At 39.6% G+C, this 22,019-nt stretch overlaps 1 protein-coding gene across 1 annotated transcript in view; it reads right to left on the bottom strand.

The window, feature by feature from the left end:
• Nucleotides 1-22,019, bottom strand: part of LOC149804757 (1-phosphatidylinositol 4,5-bisphosphate phosphodiesterase beta-4-like) — a 342,757-nt gene that overhangs the window by 16,100 nt on the left and 304,638 nt on the right. Inside the window, exon 33 of the mRNA XM_089944026.1 lies at nt 3,995-4,139. Within this exon, the coding sequence (XP_089800152.1) occupies nt 3,995-4,139 (145 nt within the window). The remainder of the gene's footprint in view (nt 1-3,994; nt 4,140-22,019) is intronic.

The raw sequence follows: 22,019 nt of genomic DNA on the forward strand, positions 1-22,019 counted from the left end.
GCTTGGATGAATAGCTCCATATTTAACGACTGGTTTCACAAAACATTCGTTCCAGATGTTCGGGCTCATTTACGAAAACTCAAGCTGGAGGAAAAAGCTCTCCTCCTGCTGGATAATTGCCCTGCCCACCCCCCAGCAGAAAATCTTGTCAGCAGTGATGGCAAGATCAAAGTTTCGTACCTCCCGAAAAACACTACGTCAGAAATCCAGCCACTTGACCAAGGCATAATTTCCGTATTTAAACAAAATTATCGCCGTGAAATGATAAAGGGAATTTTAGCAGATAATAACGCATCCGTCGACACATCATTGGCATTACTCAACTTAAAAGAAGTATGTCACCTTGGAGGTAAAGCCTGGGATGCTATCACTGCACGCTGCATTGAACGATGCTGGATAAAGGGTCTTGGGCCAGCTTTTACGCCCTCGACACAAAATGATAGTGACGATGAACTTGAATTTACAGGATTCACTGAAGACGACGTACGTTTAGCAGAAGAAGCACTCAAAAAATACGAGCACAGTCATCATGATATCCTTAACTGGTATTCAGTAGATGACATCTGCCCTATATACGAACACATATCAGATGACGAAATTGTTACAAATGTCAGCAGGAAGAATGAAGCTGCACAATTGGAACCTGAAACCAGTGACGATAATGATAACGATGACGATGGCACCCCAACTCCCCCACCAAAAGTGTCTGAAGCAGTAGTACATTTAGAAGCAAGTTTAAGGTGGCTGGAAACACAAGATGTTGACAGCGTCAAAGTCCTTCAATTAAGAAACATTCTTGACTTTGCTAGAACCCAACAGTTCGCGGCAAAGAAGCAAACGTCATTGGTTATATTTTTCAAGAAATGATGAAATTTAAATTTGGAACCACACTGACTTTGCACTTTGCGCAACGATTAATTTAGCAGTTTTCACATGTTTCTTTTGATGTTCACAAAATCTGAAATAAAAGTTATTTGCACGCTGAAATCATGCATTGATTGTTAATTATTCTTGCAGTTGTCGCATATGATAAAATTTTAGCGGTATGAAATTTGTACAGACACCGTATGTAGACCCGGGAATAGCTGCATGCAATGACCGTACGATATCAGACGGCAAGTAAATGGTTTCAATATTTTGTTCATCCTATATTTTACACGACGAATTCAGACTATTACAAAATTATTGAATATTTTAAATCTGTACGATTTTCAATGAAATTACATCCATTATGGATGAACTGCATGCCACGACGGCACGGTAGCATACGGTGTTGATACACTTTTCATGATATAGCGATAGTCTGGTATTATCGGTCAATCTGTATTATCGTTCAAACAAATAAAAATTAGTAAATGTTTTTAATGCACAGTAATAACCTATAAATATATTAGCCATCGATTATTTTGAATATATCTTAATTAATGCATTCCAGTTAATATTCATCTGATGATAAGCCGACTTTTGATCATTGTACATGTATACACGTATATGTTCTCGGAAAAAAAGTTAAATATTGTAAAACCCCGCATTAACACGACCCCGCTTTTAACGCGATCCGATTTTATGGACCCCGATCATCGCATTATAGCGGGGTTCCACTGTAAAGGAGGTGGAATAAAAAAAAGTTAAAAGGCACGAAAATCCTACAAACTTAAAATCTAGCAGCTCCAGGCATATGTCGGGTGAACTCGCTTCATTTGATCAATGAACACTTATAAATATTATTGTGTATGTAACATAAACTACCTTAAATTAACCAACTCTTTCATAACTGTGATCAAAGATAACAAGACAGCCACGTGAAATGAATACTTTGTAAAATAAAGAGCTTGATTTCACAGATACGGACCATTGTGGGGCAAGCAAGTTTCAGAGAATTCTTGAACTGGCACTTAGAGATATCCTCAAGGATGATAAGAAGTTTCATCATTGCTTCCATTGAAATCACAACATCAATATTATACCAATTGAAAAATATAAAAATTGAGTTTCGACGTAGACGATTGTCTCACGAAATAAATGTCGCCTGTTTTTGAAAAAAAGGAATCTTGTTTGGTGGTGTATCAACAGTTAGTCTAGTTCCCTGCTCTGTGGACTCCCTATCTGGCAGGATAATATTAAACACAACTACATGAAAAAGACTCATCAAGAAAACAAAATGCAGTGATGTAATACACAGATTATTTTGCATACATGTGATGGTTGTTGAAATCAGTTGGAATGATCTTTCATATGCTGGACATTTTGAAAATAAATGTTATTTAAACAGAATAACAAACAAATTCATTAGAAAAAGAGTGTTATTAAAAATTATTATCAACGTGATTGTAAAGTAAGGATTCAGTCAATAAACAGCCCAGTTCCCTAACGCCACTGCCCCCCACGGTTTTATCAATGTCAAAGCGACTTTTTTCAATTTTTGGAGGTCCCTCACTAACTTGCGCCTTGCTTATACTGTGGTCTATGTTTGTGGACCCCATAGTGTGCGTGTTATCGAGGGAGAGGTGTGTTGCAATAAAATCATGGTACCAGCATTTTTTAGTTATAGAACCATAAAATAAAGTTTTGATGCTGCTATTGCTTCAAATTAATTTATATATGTTTTTGAACAAAAAATAAGAATCTTGTTTTGCTGTGAATCAACAATAAAATCAGAATGAATCCATATTTACTTGTAAAAGCACAATATTTTCACTGGTACATATGTGATTGTTGTCAAAACCAGTTGGAGTAATGTAACTACCCTGGTTTCCTTGAAAATAATGGTAATATATTTAGCAAAGCAAACAATTTCATTAGCAGAAGTTTCCTATTGTCACTTATTCCCAATGTGTGATTATAAAACAAATATTCAATCCTTTAACCAGGGCCCCAAGTGACCGAGTGGTCTAACGTGCTCTCCGTTACAGATCACTGCCATCTCACCTCTGTCTGCATGGGTTCGAGTCTCAGATTCGGCCAATGTGGGTATGTGAGAAAGCTTGCCAGTAGCTTCTCGATGGTTCTTTCCGGGGATTTCCCGGCTTCTTCCTCCACCATTAATACTGACCACCATGTATAGCCTATTTTGTGCTTAAAAATTGGCATTAAACCCTACAACAACAACAACAACAACAACAATCCTTTAACCAGCCCCCACCCCTCATCTAATCTTACTTTCCTAATTTTTCAGCGGTCACTCCGTAACTTGCATCCTTGCTACGTTTGATGCCACTGGGCATGTGTAACCATGAAAGTGGTCAATATGGACAAGTCTGCCATTTCTAAAAACCTTTATCTTCAAATTTTATTAGTTTACCTTATCTTTACAATTTCAAGCCAGTCTCAGTTTTACCTGTACCTCTTCAGTTCTTACTAAGTAAATGAAATGGCTTTACTTTTCTAAAAATTAAAATGTACATGCATTAAGCAACACCTGTTTGAGTAGGCAAGCCATACAAGCCATTTTTGGGGCCCTGAGTGGCCAAGTGGTCTAAAGTGCTCACAGTTCCGGATCACTGCCATCTCACCTGTTGTTGTTGTTGTTGTTGTAGGGTTTAATGCCATTTTTCAGCACATGATAGGCTATACATGGCGGCCAGTATTAATGGTGGAGTAAGAACCCGGAAAGAACCACCGACCCATGAGAAGCTACTGGCAAGCTTTCTCACAACCCACATTGGCTGAATCCGAGACTCGAACCCACGCAGACAGAGGTGAGATGGCAATGATCCATAATGGAGAGCGCTTTAGACCACTTGGCACCATCTCACCTGTCTGCATGGGTTCGAGTCTCAGGCTTGGCTAACATGGATACGTGAGAAAGCCTGCCAGTAGCTTCTTGTTGGTCGGTGGTTCTTCCCAGGGTTTTCCAGGGTTCTTCCTCTGCCAGTTATACTGGTGCCATGTATAGCCTATCTTGTGCTTAAAAATGGCGTTAAACCATACAACAACAAGCCATGTTTAAAAACAAAAAGTATGAATTCTTTATACTATGTTTTTTAATACTGACCCTTTCACTTTCTTTTGCAAATTTTTCCAGCTGTTCCAAGTGAGTTTTTTTCAGCAACTCTACTTGTCGTGAATGTTTCATGGCCTGTCTTTTCCTCTCATCAAGAAATTTCTTCAAGTTATTTTCATTTATTTCTCTAAACCTCCTGAAAGAAAAGAGTTTCAAAGCAATTCAACAAGATTTAATAATAACACTTGACAGATACATATAAAATGACATTAAGTTATTCGTACATCATGTTGCCAAACCCTGCATGATTTTCTGAACTGTTTTTATTTTCACATTTATTATGGGTTAACCCTTTACTGCGCACTATTTTGGAGGCCTCATTGCCTTTTTCTCAGGATATAGCTGATAAGTAATTTGGTATCCATTTTGAGTTTACTTCTTGAACAAAACTAACCCTTTATTGTGGGAAATTTTTTGTGGACACTAGATGGTTATTGGGTATACTTTATACAATGCAGCAAACAGGGGATTGCTTGGTGATTGCCAAAGCAACCATATCCTGCCTAGAAATTTAAAAATACAAACATGACAAAGCATATATTTTTCAATTTTCTTTTACATTTTGCTTTTTACTTTTTGCCAAATCAGAATGCTTTGATTTTTCTCAGTTTATGATTGAGAGAACCAAGAAATTCTAACACATGTATTTGGCTTAGATTGTCTGAGTTATACCCAATATAGGTAAAACAGGCATTTTTTGTTAGTGTAGAGTCAGTACTCAACATCCAAAGTCAACACATTTGAAATGTATAGCAAATACCTTAGTTACTATGCACTGATACTACTAAAGTCTTGACAGCGATTTTATAACATATCTCCAAGTACAACACTGATATGAATGCATATGTTCAAGTTCAAAAAAAGTTATAAGAAAGCAGAAGAATTATAAACAAGAGTCCTTTGTATGTACTGATAATCTACTGTCTGAAAAGACACTCCAGCAATTCAAGACCATTTCTTCATTTAAATGCTGAGTGTTGAAACCATCTGTTATTCTGGAGCAAAACATTTTTGGTCGGCTGGTTGGTTGGGTGGTCGTTTTGGGTTTAACACCATTATTCAACACATGATAGGCTACACATGGCAGCCAGTTTATTTGGTGCAGTAAGAACCTGGGAAAATCCCTGTAAAAACCACTGATCCACAGGAAACTACTGGCAAGCTTTCTCACATACCCACATTGACCAAGCCTGAAAGTCAAATTCACATGGACAAGAAGTGAGATGGCAGTGATCAGTAAAGGCAAGCACTTCTGACCATTTGGTGATCCTCAGCCACATAATAAGATTTAATATTGGCACTTTTTCATTTAGGACAAACAAAACTCCATTAAAAAACTTTTGGCAAAATATCCATTCGGGAGAATTTGTGACAAATGTTTTTTCATGTTCATTATGGCATCCATTTTGGTTTACATTTATGACCTGCTACAGAAGTCTTTTGGTGAAACACTTGTCCATATTACTATAAAATTTTAAAGACAAGTTTCAAGATTTGAAGCCAGACCAAAATAATTTTCTTCCAGGACCAACAAGACACCATAAAAAGTCATTTGGTTAAATATGATGTGATTTTCTATTTGGGACGAGAAGGTTACAAAAAGATTTTCAAGATGACTGCCATGGTGGCCATATTTGATATTGGATCTAATGAGAAGACTGAAGCTCCTGGACTTTGCCACCTACAATAACCTAGTGCTAACGAACACCCTTGGCTCCAACAAACCATTGAGAAGATGGACTCAGCATAGTCCATACGGACATCACAACTAGACAGTGCCAGTAGCTTCTCGTGGGTCGGTGTTTTTTTTCTGGGGTTTTCCCGGGTTCTTCCTCCACCATTAATACTGGCCACCATATATAGCCTATCTTGTGCTGAAAAATGGCATTAAACCCCACAACAACAACAACCAGACAGACTACATCTTGGTGAGGAAGCACTTCCAGTTTAGCGTCAAAATTGCTAGAACACGTAGCTTCCCAGAAGCCGACATAGGGAGCGACCATGATTTGCTAATGATAACTATCAAACATCATCTGAGGAAAATCAGGAAGCCAAACAGGCAAGGATCAGGTTTGAACTTGAAAAACTTAAAAGATCTATGCTTGGCATAAGCATTTGAGGCATCAATAGGCATTAAGTGTGCACCACTCACAATTCTGGGTGTTGAAGAAACAAGCCTAGACTTGATGATCACCACCTTCAACATGGCAACAATAGGCACAGCTAGTGCAATCTTTAGCAAGCACTGAAGGATAAAGAAGCCCTGGGTCACATCAGATGTCCTTGACTTCAGTGATGTGAGGAGAAAACTGAGAGGAAGTAGGGAGACCTTGAAGGAACAGAAAAATACTGGGTGATTAACAACAGGATTAAGCATAGCTTAAAGTGAGCAAAGGAAGCTGGTCAGATGTAAGGAAACAGGAAAGTCTGAACCAAAATAACAGCAAAAAAGGCATACCAGTTAGTGAAAGATCTGACAAATGAGAAACATGGGGGACCTACCATGATCCAGGGAAAGGCTGGTAGGAATTTCACAGAAGACCAAGAGAGTCTTAAGAGAATACTGTTCAGAGCTTTAAATCCAGGAGTCTTCTGGAGACCAAGTTGTAGCAAACTTCCCATGAGCACAGCTGATGCTGACCACCTCATCCTCAGGAAAGAAATATCAATTGCTGCAGTAAAGGCACTAAAGAAAGGAAAGTCAGCTGGAGTCAACAATATACCAGCAGAACTTGTTCAAGCAGTAGGAACCTCTGTGATAGATGTCCTCACAACAATCTGCAACAAAATTTGGCAAACAGCAGAATGGCCCACCCCACTGACCCAGTCTCTGGTCATCACTTTTTCTAAGCAAGAGAATCTGCAGCCATGCCATATCAAACAATCAGTCTCATCAGTCACCCAAGCAAGGTTATGCTTAAGATCAACCTCTGAAGATTGAAACACCAAGCAGAGCTCATCATTGCTTAACTCATTCGGCCCCGATCCCATCTACAGGCATGATCCGGTTTCTGCATTCATTGGCCGATTCCGCCTGTAGTTGTGGATTGTTTACTGCATTAAATGGTCGATCCAGTCTCCAGGCGTGTTGAATGTGTGTTAGATACAAGGTGTCTGATTGGTTAGAAATGGGTTTTTTCCAAGAACTAAACAACTATTAAACCAATCAGAAATGATTTTACTTTCATTTGTGGAAATTTGAATTGTTCAGAAGCCAAGGGTTACTGTGTGAGAGCAGTTTCACTACACATGTTCTGTTAATGAAAAATTGTAAATGATGGCAGACGTAAGAGTGATTTTTGATGAGAGCGAAAATGAGGAGTTTCTCGGGTTTGATCTCGAAAATATTGAGCAAGCTCAGGAAAGATATGTTCAGCAGTATATGTTGGATATTTTGCAAGATTTAGATTCGCACATAGAAGTTTCTGAGACTGAATCGTAAGAAGATGAGTATGCTGACAGCAATGATGATACATTTCTTGCAGATAAACGTTGCACATAATTTAGTAAATAGTGTATAAACAAGTTGTGACAGCCTTGGACAAATGGGGGAAAAAAAATACATTACTGTGTAGACATTCATTTGGAATAAATGGTAAACATTTCATGGATTTTAATTTTATATAGGAAGAGAAATTAAAGTAAAAGTGCACGTGCACGATGTTTTCAAAATTTTTCAAACATGTAAAAACTCTGGGGCTCAAGCAGCTAGACAAAGCTTAGTGCTTCTGGGGCATAGCAGCAGAGATGCTGATAACAGTGCTGGGGCCGAATGAGTTAAGAACAGACAGGTTTCAGAGCTGAATGTAGCACTAAAGAACAGATTTTCAACCTTAGAATCCTCTGTGACAAGTATCTGCAGCATCAACAGGATGTCTAGCATGTCTTCAATTACATCAAGGCATGCCATGCAGCCTTGTGGGCCACCATGCGGATTAAAACATAAATGCAAAACCAGTCAGCACCTTAGAAAACCTTATGACATGGCAAGTAATACAGTTCTTGTCAATAATAATAAAGCAGATTGGTTCAGAACCAGAGTCAGACAGGGGTGCCTCTTTTTATCAACTCTCTTCAGCATCTACCTGAAAAGGATCATGCCTGATGCCTTAGAAGACCATGAGGGCAGTGTCAGTGTTGGAAGCAGAACAACCACCAACCTGTGCTTCACTGATGGCTTAGCAGGCACTGAACAAGAACAGGAAATCTTTGTGAACTGTCTCAGTCAAGCATCACTAAGGTAAGGGAAGGAGATAAGCAGCAAAAGAGCCAAGCTAATGACAAACAATCCAAGTGGCACTCAAAAGGAAATAAGAGTGAATTGACAAGCTTGGCACGGTGACAAACTTCAAGTACCTAGGTGCTATCGTCTCTGATGAAGGTTCAAAACCTTAGGTTCTGTCCAGGATTGCACCGGCTAGGTAGATGCCCATTTTGAAATGCAGCAACATCATGCTTGGGTGAAAGATCAAGCTTATGCACTCCCTTGTCATGTCCATATTCCTGTATGCATATGAGACATGGACTATGATGATGAAACTAGAGAGAAGAATCCATGCCTTAAGAGATGAGATGTCTTTGAAGGATCCTGAAAATTTCATACTTTGATCATGTCTCAGAATAGGTGTGCATTACAACAACACCAAAAAGAAATACAAACTAAGATGGTATGGCCATATCGTCAAAATCGTAAATGATGAGCAGATCTTCATATGGTTCACTCATCTGAGCTGTCCAAGACAATCCTAAAGTGCACAGTGAGAGAAATGAGAATAAATGAGGAAGACAGAAGAAGAGCTGGGAAGATAACACCAAAGAGTGGACAGACATGGACTTTGCAAAGTTCCAAATAGCAGTGAAATATAGGGCAAAATGGAGAGAGATTGTCACAAAGTCATCAGTGGTACCCCTACAACCAACCAGTACTGGGAGAGAGAAAAATAAAATAAAAAAATGACTGATAAGATCACTGCTGCGGTAGTCATACTGAATATCAGAACAGCACAATTTTTAATCATGACCAAGTAGACAATGTAGAGAGTCTTCATGTGAAAACCCGATGCTGATACAATTTTCTATTCAGGAGAATTAGCAGTAAAAAGATTTTTATGATGGCTGTCATGGTGGTCTTACTTGAAGTCAGACACCATTTTTAGTTAGGATGAACTGAACGTTGTAAGAGGTCTTAGTGAAAACCCCATGATGAGATGACCATCCACTGATGATGAGTGGCAGCCATATTGGATGTCATATTCACACCATTTTCATTTAGAACCAACTAGACATTACAAAAACTCTTCTTCATTCAGGAGGAATAGCAATAACAAGGTTTTCAAGGTTGTCACCATGACAGCCATAAAGAACATCAGTTTGGCACCATTTTCATGTAGGACCAACTAGTCATCATTAGAAGCTTATTGATGAAAACCTCATATTGATATGACCATCCATTTAGGAGGAGCAGCAAAAATAATTTTCTTCAAAATGACTGTTGTGCTGGCCATACTGGCTTTCTGATCATTTTCAGTTAGGACCAACCAGTCCCTGAGATGAATGTGTGTGTAAAGTTTCATGGCAATCCTCTAAGTAGTTTGGGGGAGCAGCAGTAAAAAACATTTGCTAATGGATAAACAAATGACACAGCATGGCCATCCCAAAACATCTTCTGGTCTACAACCAATAAAGTTAAAACTTAAGAAAAAGCATAAAGATAAAAGTACAGTCAAGCCTGTCCTAACAGCCACTCAAGTTCAGCAGTCAAATGGTCACAATGGCCATTCTAATTTCCCCCAGGCAAATGTTTTATATAAATGTCATGTAGTCAGCAGCCACAAGCCAGTTGTAAATTTCCCCCAGGCAAATGTTTTATATAAATGCCATGTAGTCAGCAGCCACAAGCCAGTTGTTTCTTAACCAAGGAGTGATTTCACCTTGCCTTCCACAGAATTGAATCATATCAGCAGAACAATCCAAGTATGCAAATTAATCTTTGTTTGTTTGATGAGCAAGGCATGGTGTTTATATATATATATATATATATAAAATACAAGTCATATGGTGAATAACAATCCTTTCAAATGTACTGGATCCAGCAAGGGATCACATGTGTCAGGGATTGATTAAGATAAATGCAATAAACTGACAACAAACAGTGCAAAACTAGTATCGAACTAGAAGGAGCACATGTAAAGTTTTGCAAACATAACCGTTTTTCTGTTTTATTTGTTTGTCTTATGTTTTGTATATGCCTTTGAAAAAGACTCATTAAAGAGTCAAACATGCTCAGGCTAGTTAGATACTAGTTTCACACTGTTCGTTCTCAGTTTATTGCATATATATATATATATATATATATATATATATATATATATATATATTATGTGAATCGATGTTTAAATTTTCATTTTTTTAAAATGTAATTACCATAATCATGTGAAACGAAAAGAAAACAGAAAGCCAGAATCATCAAGCAGAGAGCACATGTCGATGTGGTGGTCACATGAAATAATAAAACCATTGTAAACACGAGCTCTATTCTTAATGAACCTGACTTTCTCCAAGGTGCTGCAACAGTGACAGGTTTCTGGTTATCGTTATTGGTAAATTGTGTCTAGTATTGTGTATCCTTTTGTTCTTTTACAAACATTAAATGACTTTATATTTCTCTGCAACTACATTATAAATGGGTTTATCATGTGACTATTTGACCTCTGATGTCATGGACATGTAGGTTGTGAGATCTGTTTAATCATGTTACTAGAAATGCAGATGGTGAGTACCCTGTCAAATTTCATCAATGCTGTATATTCATCTTGTCTGTCAGAAGAATAAAGACATAATTATTATAATACTTGCAATTTCTTAGAAAATAGATCATTTTTCTATCGATTTCTGGCAGGTATGACTTGATGTAACATTGTTTAAATTTGCAATAGTGTGGCAGCCATTTTTGGAATCTGAGCAGAATCAGTTTCACTTAAGACCCCAGATCAGCATCATTTTCATCTTGGACAAATTAGACGTCATTAGAATTCTTTTCATGAAAAAACCCTTGTTGTTTATGACCATCCAATCAGGAGTAATAGTGATAAACAAGATTTTCAAGATGGCTACCAAGTCAGCCATAGTGGAAGTCCAATTGGCACAAGATTCATTTAGGACCAATTTGACATCATAAGAAGTCTTTTCGTAACAACTCCATTTTAATGTGAACATTCAAGAGGAGTAGAAAATTGAAACATTGTTGTAACAGCCTCAAACTCTAATGAGATCATATTGGAAACAGATACAATTTCATGCACCCACCAAAACTGGTTTAGCTTAATTATGCTAAGAAGTTTTCTGCCGCAAAATTCAGCTCCATAAAAGTTAGTAAAAAAATTGCATTAAATAATGGAAAATATGCTGTAATGGTCTGTAAAATTTAATTATGTCATCTACGTATGTTTGCATATAAACATACTAACCAATTTACATTTGTCTATATTGCAAGTTTTAATGTAATCTCGCCAACAAAATTAACTTCCCAGGATTGCTGTACAGTTTGACAGGTTGTTTTTGAAGGTAAAGACAGTGTATCTGTATCCCTTAGAAGTACAAGAATGGTGGTGGGGGGGAACCTGGTGTCAGAACTGGGGGTCAAGTGAAAGATGTGGGGGTCAAGAATGTACTGATTTTTTTAAAATCTCAGCCCAGATTTTTTCAGTTGAGCATAGGAAATCACAACCTACATTACATACTCACACACACACACACACACACACATGCACACATTCCCTCTCTGAATGAAAAAAAAAAATCAACAAGAATGCAGAATCACAAAACAAATGCATTGTCCAGTCATAGCTTATTTACCTTTTAGTTTATAGTTGCACTATTAACAGTCACTTTCATTTTTTTTGAAGAACAATTATAAACATTACATATAAAATATATAAGCAAATATAAAAAAGCAGCAGAGGGGGCGAATCCGACATTTTGTCCAATCGTTATTTTGCTTAATTATTACTTCTGCACTCAACGGATCCGGTGTAGTCAGCGCTGGTAAAAAAAAAATGACGACGTCGTTGGGGGATCGTCCAATCGTCATTTGGTTTAATTAACACCTTCTGCGCGCCGATCCCCAGCGTCGTCAGCGTCCGGTAAGCACATCGACGACCGCGTCGATGTCATCGCCCCCTCTGCTGCTAAGTGGTTATTTACAATGAAAATTATTTACAACTAACCGAATATTTGGTCAAGTCCGATACGATATCGTGTCAAAGGATCATGTAAATTTATCGTTACAAATCCATGTGGGGTTGACTGAGCATGACTAAAAAAGTTTCGAAAAACATTAAAGTCCATGTCACCGCCGCACCATGTCTGCCAAATATTTCGTAGCGTGTGTGTATCAACGCCGTTGAACACAGCAAGAATATTACAGTTGTCTCTAATTACTTTTGGAATCTGAGTGTATCGTTGAGTGACATATATCACGTCAGTGTTTTTATGCCTGCCTCTGGAAAATATCCTAGCTGGGTTTTTTTGATTGTCTAACATAACATCATCGTACACGACTAGATTGTTAACGTTGCCATCAATATCATCAATACCCGGTGCATCATTGATATCTGTAATAAACTCGATGACATTTTTTTTAGTGATCGCTGATGCATTCTCGTTGAAATCTTTCAACACCTCGTAGCATCGTTGATCATCTACGCTAGGAGCAACCAAATACAACTTATCCCACTTCATCCATCTCATTATTAAATTGAGTAACAATTGCGTCTTGCCGGATCCAGATGGTCCGATGATAATCATCCGGATCGAGTTTGGTAACGCTGCAACATGCTTAACTGGTTCTCTTGTTTTAGTCGCCGAAAAATCAATTATATTCATATTTCTATACATAAATTATGGATCTATATTGTGTGAAGTGTAGAGTACGTACTGGCACAAATGATATGACAACCGCTACAACAAGAAATAACAGATCGGCGCTTACTGGTAAGTGTGTACAATGCGGTACAAAGAAATTTAGATTTATTTCTATTAGACCCGGAGATGTTTTAAAAAAAAGCGAGGAGGTGACATCGCAGCCAAATTGGCAAAACTCCCCGGAACACCGTGGGCAAAGTATCCAGGAGAAAAGCACCTCCCAGGATATAGCTACTGTGGCCCCGGAACACGATTAGATATTAGACTCGATGATCAAAATCAGCCCAAACCTGGTGAGTATCCAATAAACGCTATCGATAAGGCGTGTCATGCTCATGATGTTGCTTACAAAAGTAGCGATCTGCAACAGCGTCATATCGCGGATGTAAAATTAATTCACGCATTAAATGCTATTCCTGATAAATCCGTCAAAGAAAAATTGGCCTCATGGTTGGTAAAATCGGCTATGAAAGGTAAATTAATGATGGGCGCTGGTAATTAATAACAACATGGAATCCATCTATTATTCTCCGAGAGGATACTGGAAGGGGAAGGCCGCAATTGGTAAGCTTGCAAGCGCTGCAAAGGTAACAAAGACCACTGCGGCTAATTGGTTATCCAAACAGGCTATATGGCAAATCTATCTACCACCGCCTAAACAAATCAACTTCTCGCGCTTTGATGTCAGCGTACCTAATGAAGTTCATCAGGCTGATATACTATTTTTGCCGCATGACAACGGTTACAAATACGCGCTAACCGTAGTTGATGTTGCGAGTCGATACAAACAAGCGGAGCCGTTAAAAACAAAGTCGGCAACTGAAGTAGCCGCTGCGTTTGAAAGAATTTATCGAAGAGGCCCTCTGCGCTGGCCAAATCTATTACAAGTTGATCCCGGTAGTGAATTTCGCGGCGCTGTTTTATCAACGCTGAAACATCATAGCGTCGCGATACGACGAGGTCATACTGCGCTACATCGTGATCAGGCAATTGTTGAACGATTCAATCGGACTCTCGCTGAACGGTTATTTGGATATCAATACGCGAAGGAATTCATCCAAGAAAAACGATCTCGTGAATGGGTTAAAAGGTTGCCAGGTGTAATTGCAGCGTTAAATAACGAGATTACCCGAGCAATTAACATGAAGCCCAGCGACGCGATTAAATACGAGTATATACCCGGAAGATCAAAAATAGATAGCGTTTCCAAGCCGATTCTCGGCAATGTCACCGTGAGATATCTATATGAACCAGGAGAGCTTGAAGGCGGTAAAAAAAGAGCTACTGATCCTATTTGGAGTGTTACCACACATAACATATCAATGATAACACGATCAACTGGTAGACCACCGATCTATAGACTGGATTCAACTGCTCCTCAGCGCGGATTTACACGCGAGCAACTACAAGTGATACCTGACGATACTCAATTACCCCCGCGTGGTCTTAACTAGCGCCGTTGCGTCTATTGCACTCAAGACAGGTCAACCTCACATTGTTTTTAACATGACCGAGACTGTTATCGATCCTGTCCACGGTAAATTGGCGAGCGTCTTTATCCGAATAGCGCCAACTCATTACACAATTACAACTCGCGCAGTGATTATTCTGTTGTTGTCGTAACGCAATTATTAATTCGGCATCAATATCAAAACGCCGCTGTTTTTTTTATCCTGTTGGCGGTAACCCGAGAGTTTTCTATCAATGACGCTTGCATCGATGACTCCGTCACTGGCTTTGTCACTGGCTTCGTCAATAACAATTCTTCGAAGCTGATTTATCCTTCGTACTCTGGACACTGCAAGATAGACTAGATTCGACCATTCGATGCGATTATCAACCATCCAAACAATTGTGTCCGTGATGGTTAGTCCCTGCGAGGAATGTATTGTTGTTGCGTATCCTAGCGTCCACGGGGATTTATCAGCACGTAGCGCGTCCTCGACGACGCTGATATCAACGAGCACGATATCATTCAGCACGAGAATTTGTTTTTTTGGCTGGAATTTCAACTTCAATGTTCTGTCGCCGTGTATCCGCGGGTCTATAACATAACGGCACTGGACGCGTTGGAAACTTTTCCTTATGCAACGTAAACAACTTCCGCTGAAGTGTGTCTCTGACTATCTTTCTACTCGCTACAATCAAATCGTTTGGTCTCCATGTTTCCCAGAATTCATTTAACGGCGTTTCCGGAATCACCTCGCGAATTATTTCACATTGAATTTTATCCGGCTGTAATCTGATTAATTTTTTAACCCCGCGCAGTTGTTCATCAAGTGCTCGGTAATCAGTATCGGTTTCTTCATAATAGTCCACAAAACCCTTTAACCAATCATGTGGGCCCTCGCCGACAAATGGTGGTGGTTGACCATGGTCGCCACACATGATCACCGCTGTATTCGCGAGCACCAACCAATCAAGAAACATTTGTAAAACATCTAACGAAACAGTACATATCTCATCCCAAATGATAACCCCAGGAATAAATTTTTCACCCATTCGATCAGGAGTCCACTCACCGCCGCTGTATCGAAAAAAAGCTGTGATAAGTAACGGCGTCAACATTTCGTTGTTTTATCTCTCGCGCTAGTCTATGGGTCGGTGTAAGCACGATTATACTTGCCCGCGTTCGAAATAATTCAATTGCCCGAGTCGTCTTTCCTGACCCGCCACAGCCGCTTAAATAAACTGTTTTGTGTCTACAAATTGGATCAGAACACGGTGGTGCATTAGACCATTCTGATAATTTATCACCGCGTAAGTAATTGTTTTCAACGGTGACATCTGCTGACGGGGAATAATCGCGTCGTATTTCATTTTTAATTCTCCATGTACCCCAACTCTCGTCCGGACTAGTAAACTCGGCTACGTTTTCCTTATACTTCGCGTCTATATAAAATGAATCAACGGCTACTCTAACCGCGGTGTCGGGAAATCTATTTATCATCGAGAATAAATTGATAGCGGCGTAACCCAGCATAGACGCCCTCAAATGCGGATATGCCGGGCTGTCTCCATCGCTGTAGGTAACAACTGTACCCAACTTTGTTCCATTGGACAAGAAAGCTGTTTTGCAGTTCACGTATCTATTTTTTGCCACTGCGTCCTTGATTACGAAATCATATTCTGCGTCATCTATAATCAGCCGTGAGCAATATCGTTTGTAATCGCAGTTTTTTCCACCTTGTGTGAACTTACCGATTATTCTTCTACCGAGATCTTTTGCCTCGCGGTTTCGTTGGTTGAATATCCTCCTGGACCATTCGATGATATATTCCTCGTCGGCATCAATGTGTTTTCTGGACTCGTCAATTATGCTATCTAGACGCTCCGGTTCCGGTAACCAGACTTCAGTCTGCGCCCGGTATGATATAATCGCGTCACTAACAATCAACGAAATTAGCATTTTACAATCAATCATATACCGTAGCAGCGCTATTGGCAACCACTTCTTTTCAGACATGTGTCTACTGATCCAAATATAACAACAGCGATGGAGTCCTGCCGCGAATTCAAATGATACTATGCGAGCGAATCCGGTTAAATCAAAATCAGGCAGTGGTCCATTAATAGCAACACAAGTCATTTCATGTCTGGGGTGTCCAAATCGTCTAAAGTACTTAGCGGCGGATCCATACCCGAGAAAACTCGCTGGATAACAGGCAACCATATCAACGGAAATCATAGCGTCGCGGTTGTATTCAGTGTTCCATAATCCACCGTGATAATACTCCAAACAACTGGATTGTACATCCGGCAGAAATTCCTTGCGCGTTGGTCTCCACGCATTTTTCCTTGCTGCAACATGAGCTACAACCGATGGAATCGTAAAACAATTTGTTAGCAGTTGTTCATCATGCTCCTCAAATTCCATGGCGGTTTTTTTCATCTTGTTGTGAAACGCTTCAGTGCGATATAATTCACCGTTTGGTCTTACAAACTGATCAAAGGTATCCGCATCGTTTTCAGCGCTGCGAAGTAACCACACTGATACAGGGTCATTTTTACACAAGTAGGCAATAGCATCAAATAGTTTCCTCTCCGCGAGAAAACCATCCCTGGAGAATTGTTCTCCCAGGAATTCTTCGGGTATATACTTTACTGTTCTATCCCGTGGAAATATTGTGATCGCGGGCGTCCATGCGTGTTCGTTATGATCAATAATTTTGATTGGGGTCCCATTTGATTTGTACTTTGATTCGTATAATACTTCACCGGTTATCGTTGTAACGGTTATTGGAAATCTCAGCGATGTTTCTAATCTCGCTATGTCGCTGATGGTTGCTCCACGCTCTTTTACGGTTAGTTCCCACTGGTTGATTTTGCTACGTTGTAAATCAGTTAATTTGTTTCCTCGACACGCATTTGTAAAATGCTCTATTACTCGTTCTGCTACACAATTTATCCCCGTTGACTGTTTCATTGGTTTCAGTTTTCCGATATCAGGTTTCTTATTTAACGGGTATATTCCATAAACAACTGCTGTTTCAGGATACGCTCGTTCATAGTATGGTCTGTCAATTCCGGTTAACAGCCCCGGCTTGGAGTCGCGGCTAACAATGACTGTTTTCATGTCGCTGAGAACTGGTTCAAATTTATCACGTATGATCCAATTACCTGATTCCACCCGGACAATGAATTTTACTCTGAAGAAATACCTTTTACCGTCAAGTTGTGATATTATCGTTGCTGCGCGGTTGTCGTTCATGGTAGCATCAACAACGCCATCAATTCGAAATGTTGACCAACTATGAGATGCGCCATCACGCTTGAATTCATCGATACAATCGCGTATTTTACTCAACAGGGTTCTATCGTTTATTAACGCTTTTGGTGTGTCCTTGAGGACTCTATCGAGATTGAACTTAATATTTTTCCAGGGCTTAATTGCTGCCAATCTCTCGAACTCATCCATATAATTAAAACAAGTATTTAAATGAAAGAATATAGTATAATGAATCACTGCAAATGGTTGATGATTGGGTCGACAACCCCGTGCAATAAATCATGTAGAGGTGAATTCTGCGGATATCATTTACAAAGCGTTCGTAATGGTTCTCTTGGCCCCCTCCCGTGCTTGGTTTGCCACGTCGGTGTAAGAGGAAAATCGCAGTTGTGTATTAATTGTGGCGGAAAGCGATACAGGGAACTAAAACGCTATTATGACAAGCGAATTAAAAACGCCGTCATTGACCCCACCACTGACTTCGTCATCAAAACCCCCCAAGACTATGTTGAAAGATTTATAATTAAACCAAATAATAAATTAGACAAATAGTATTATTATACAAATGGACCAAGAATTTCAGCCGCATCCTGTGCTCGTCAGTTACGAGGCATCTCGCGACGGCATTGTTAGAAACCGCAAACTGAAGAAGCCGGTTGGTACCGTAAATAATCACGGGTATTTGCAATTTGGTGCTGGAAAGAAGACATATTTTGTTCACAGAATCATCTATGAATGTTTTCACGGATTAATCGAGAATGGACTTGTGATTGATCATATTAATAGTAATAAGACTGATAATTCTCTTACAAACCTGCAAGCCATCTCTCAGAGTCAAAATACCAAAAAAGGCCAAACCGGTAAATACCCAAAGAAAGCAAAACCCGTAAAGTCATTTGATACAACAACTCACGAGGAAAAAATATTTCAGTCGATGAATGAAGCCAGTAGATACTTTGACATTTGTATCGCCTCAATACGAAAAGTAGCAGAACGAGTATATCAAACAGCAATCTCAAAAAAGACCGGGCATAGAATTCGATTTTCATATGTAGATACGAAGTCACCGGCGCCTATGGCGCTGACGAAGTCGCCATGACAATAAATTGTCCATTCCGGAAGAAAACGAATTATTAAACACCTTCGGAATTGATACGCAGGGGTTTCATTTTTTTTTATTTAAAAACAAGATGTTTTATAGGAATAATGAATATCGAAGACATCAATAATATATTAGCCGAGATTTCAAAATTAAAAAATCAAGGAATTGAATTATCTGATGGTCTCGACAGTGAAAAAATATTATCTGACTATGAAATTATTAACGAACAATCGAAACGAGGGCGTTTTACCCTGGCCCGCGAGTACTTTTTTATAAAACGATTACAACATACGATTAATGAAAACTTGTACCACAATGACGCAAATGCATTCATTGGACTATTCACTGCCGTTGAAATAATACGAAAAAAACTTGGACGTGTTTATGAACGACGCCGGGAGATTTCTAGCAAGATCAAAAACATTAGAAGGATTATAGACGAAAACTCCGGCGAGAAATTAGAAATTGCTTCGCAATTGCAACAATGGTAGGCGAATCACTTACTACTCGGCTAGCCAGAGAGCGGCTAGCAGCGCTTAAAAAGTTCATACCGTTACGAGACAGGGTCCGAGAACAACTTCAAACGCGACAACAAATGCAAACCGATTTTACTGTTGGAAGCGAACAACTCTTTGCCCCGGTAACTAAAGCGACTAAGGATGTTACGGCGGCAACTGTGCCCGTCCTCGATGCGCTTGAAAAGATAGCGGCAGAGACAAAACAAACAAAAAGGTCTTTAGAAACACTTCCTGCAAAAATAGCGGCTGCTACAACACGGAGGCCACCACCACTCGCTATAACGGAACCACAAGAACCCTATGTTACAATGGCCGACGAGGAAGAATTAGGTGCTACTGCGAAAGAACCAGAAGAAGAAATACCCGAAGAAACACCCGAAGAAACATCGAAAGAAAAAAAGAAAGAGGGAAATATACCCCGTAATGTTCTTAAAAAGTCCGCAATAGATCAAATTAGAGACATCGACGACGATGAAGAATTAGTTAATTTTGTTGCTACAACATCAACTAAGAACATTCGAGATGAGTATATCAATGAAGGTTACAAGAAAAAAATAACCTCGACGGAGAACTGGGCAAGAATAGTGTATTTAGCGAGTAAACATAGAGAAGCATTACCACATCGTGGTGATCCCGATTACGATAAATTCCTCGAGAAAGTTAAGAGTAGAACACCAAAAAAAGGAAAAGGATACCCTGTTGGTAAAGAATCCTACGGCGTTACCTGCCCTAATAGTGTTCTCAGTGATATATCACGGCTGGAAGTACTAATCGGAGGAAAACGAGCCGGAAATAACTCTACGGAAATAATCAATGAGGCCGCTGATATTTGCAAGCGGTTATTTGCAGGCGGTATTATGGACATTAATGCATATCGAACGCTCATAGACGAACTTGTGGATGATTAAAAAAATTATAAAATTATAAAATTATAAAATTATAAAATTATCGTTTTTGTTAATTTTTAACCGTTTTTTGACTGTTTTTGACCGTTTTTGGCCATTTTTTGACTGTTTTTGGCCATTTTTTGACTGTTTTTGGCCATTTTTTGAGGGCAAAAACCCAAGGAAATCATTTAGAGAAAATCGATGTTTTTCTGAAAAATCGAGAAAAAAACGACTATAGGCAACAAAAAACGACCAAAAATGACTAAAAATCAAGAAAAAACCAGAAAAAAAACGGATTTTTATCGAGGGCAAAAACCCAAGGAAATTTTGATAAAATTTATTCCGGTTTTCCACACGGCGGTGGGGGGGGGTAATCAATCACTGGTGATCACAATCACTAATTGGAAAACTGGTGTTTTTATAATAAAGATGATCATACACTACAACCACGATAAACCAGTACTCGTCTACGTGGTAAACTCGCGATTGCCTGTTTACCGCGCGTACTATGGAGATGGTCTCGGTAGCACCATTGCGGGGTTATTTACAAGAATGGCTCCAAAAGTAGCGCCGTTAGCCAAACAATTAGGAATGAAGGCTATTGATGTTATTCGTGATAAGGGTATTAGTGCCATTGGAGATGTTGCCGGAAAGGCGCTTTCAGCCGCGCGGGACAAACTAATGTTATTGGTAAAATCCAGGAGAAAAAAACAGACTACCGGGAACCCCGTATTCATGGTACTCGGGAAAGGGTCTAAGACTACCGGGAACCGTTTATTGACTCGGGAGTCAATGACTCCTGAGTCAATGACTCCAATGTCTAATTTTGATTTAATAGACGCCGCAAACGCGTTAGCGATAAAAAACTTCAGAGGTGTTTTTATGAGGGATCAATTACCGGCGGCACCAAGGAATACTGAAACAGGCATAATTAACCTCGATGGGTCCTCCGGAGCGGGAACTCATTGGGTTGCATACGCGATTGATCCACGTGCGATCGTCTATTTTGATTCATACGGGTTAGCTCCGCCGAAAGAGTTCATGCGGTATATCCGGGCGTGTTCAGCCCGGGTTTTTTATTCCACGCTGCCAACACAGCGATTAAGTGACCCACCGATATGTGGCCGCGAGGTATTAAACGTACTCGCGGCGATTTCATCATCGCGGAAACCACCTCATGTGGTTGTAAACGAATACACTAGTGGGGTCGTAGAAGCTCAACGGATTTTAGAGAATAACATTTACAATAATAATGATTGATATTTGGGGACGACAGGTTTCGGCGCTGAAAAAACCCACGGAAACGCCCGCCACCGATGACATAAAAAAACTAATTGAGGATGAAATCGCTGATACGTTGAACTTAACCAGTGTTGACCCAGATGAAATAGTTGTATTTCAAGACCGCCAGGGTAAATTGAAATCCAGTAATGTGTCGCTGGATGACGTTTTAATACGACAGCGTGATACCGCCGAGGACACTATCGCGCTGTATACCAGCGACGGACGACTCAAACCGGGTGAATCCATCTTGACGATAAATGGAAAAATAAGTACACTTGGCGACAATTATATAACCATGTCAAATTCGTTAAAGGGTTTACGTAGTGAAATTAAATTATATGAAGAACGGATCGTGTTGACGCTAACGCATTTCGACGATGTGCGACACATTGTCGATAGTTTTTTTCGGGGACCCCCGACGGCAGACGAACCAAATCTTGTAATAATAAAAAATGCTATTTCGGATCTTATGGAGATGTCGGCCAATTTACCCCCGTTGCGAAAAAATGTTAACAGGATCGATGACAACTTTGATAAATTCTTTGGTAAAAAAAATACCAAGCCGGATGAG

This window comes from Sinohyriopsis cumingii, chromosome 2, assembly GCF_028554795.1.
Source record: "Sinohyriopsis cumingii isolate HCF-2022 chromosome 2, ASM2855479v2, whole genome shotgun sequence".
NCBI classification, from domain to species: domain Eukaryota; kingdom Metazoa; phylum Mollusca; class Bivalvia; order Unionida; family Unionidae; genus Sinohyriopsis; species Sinohyriopsis cumingii.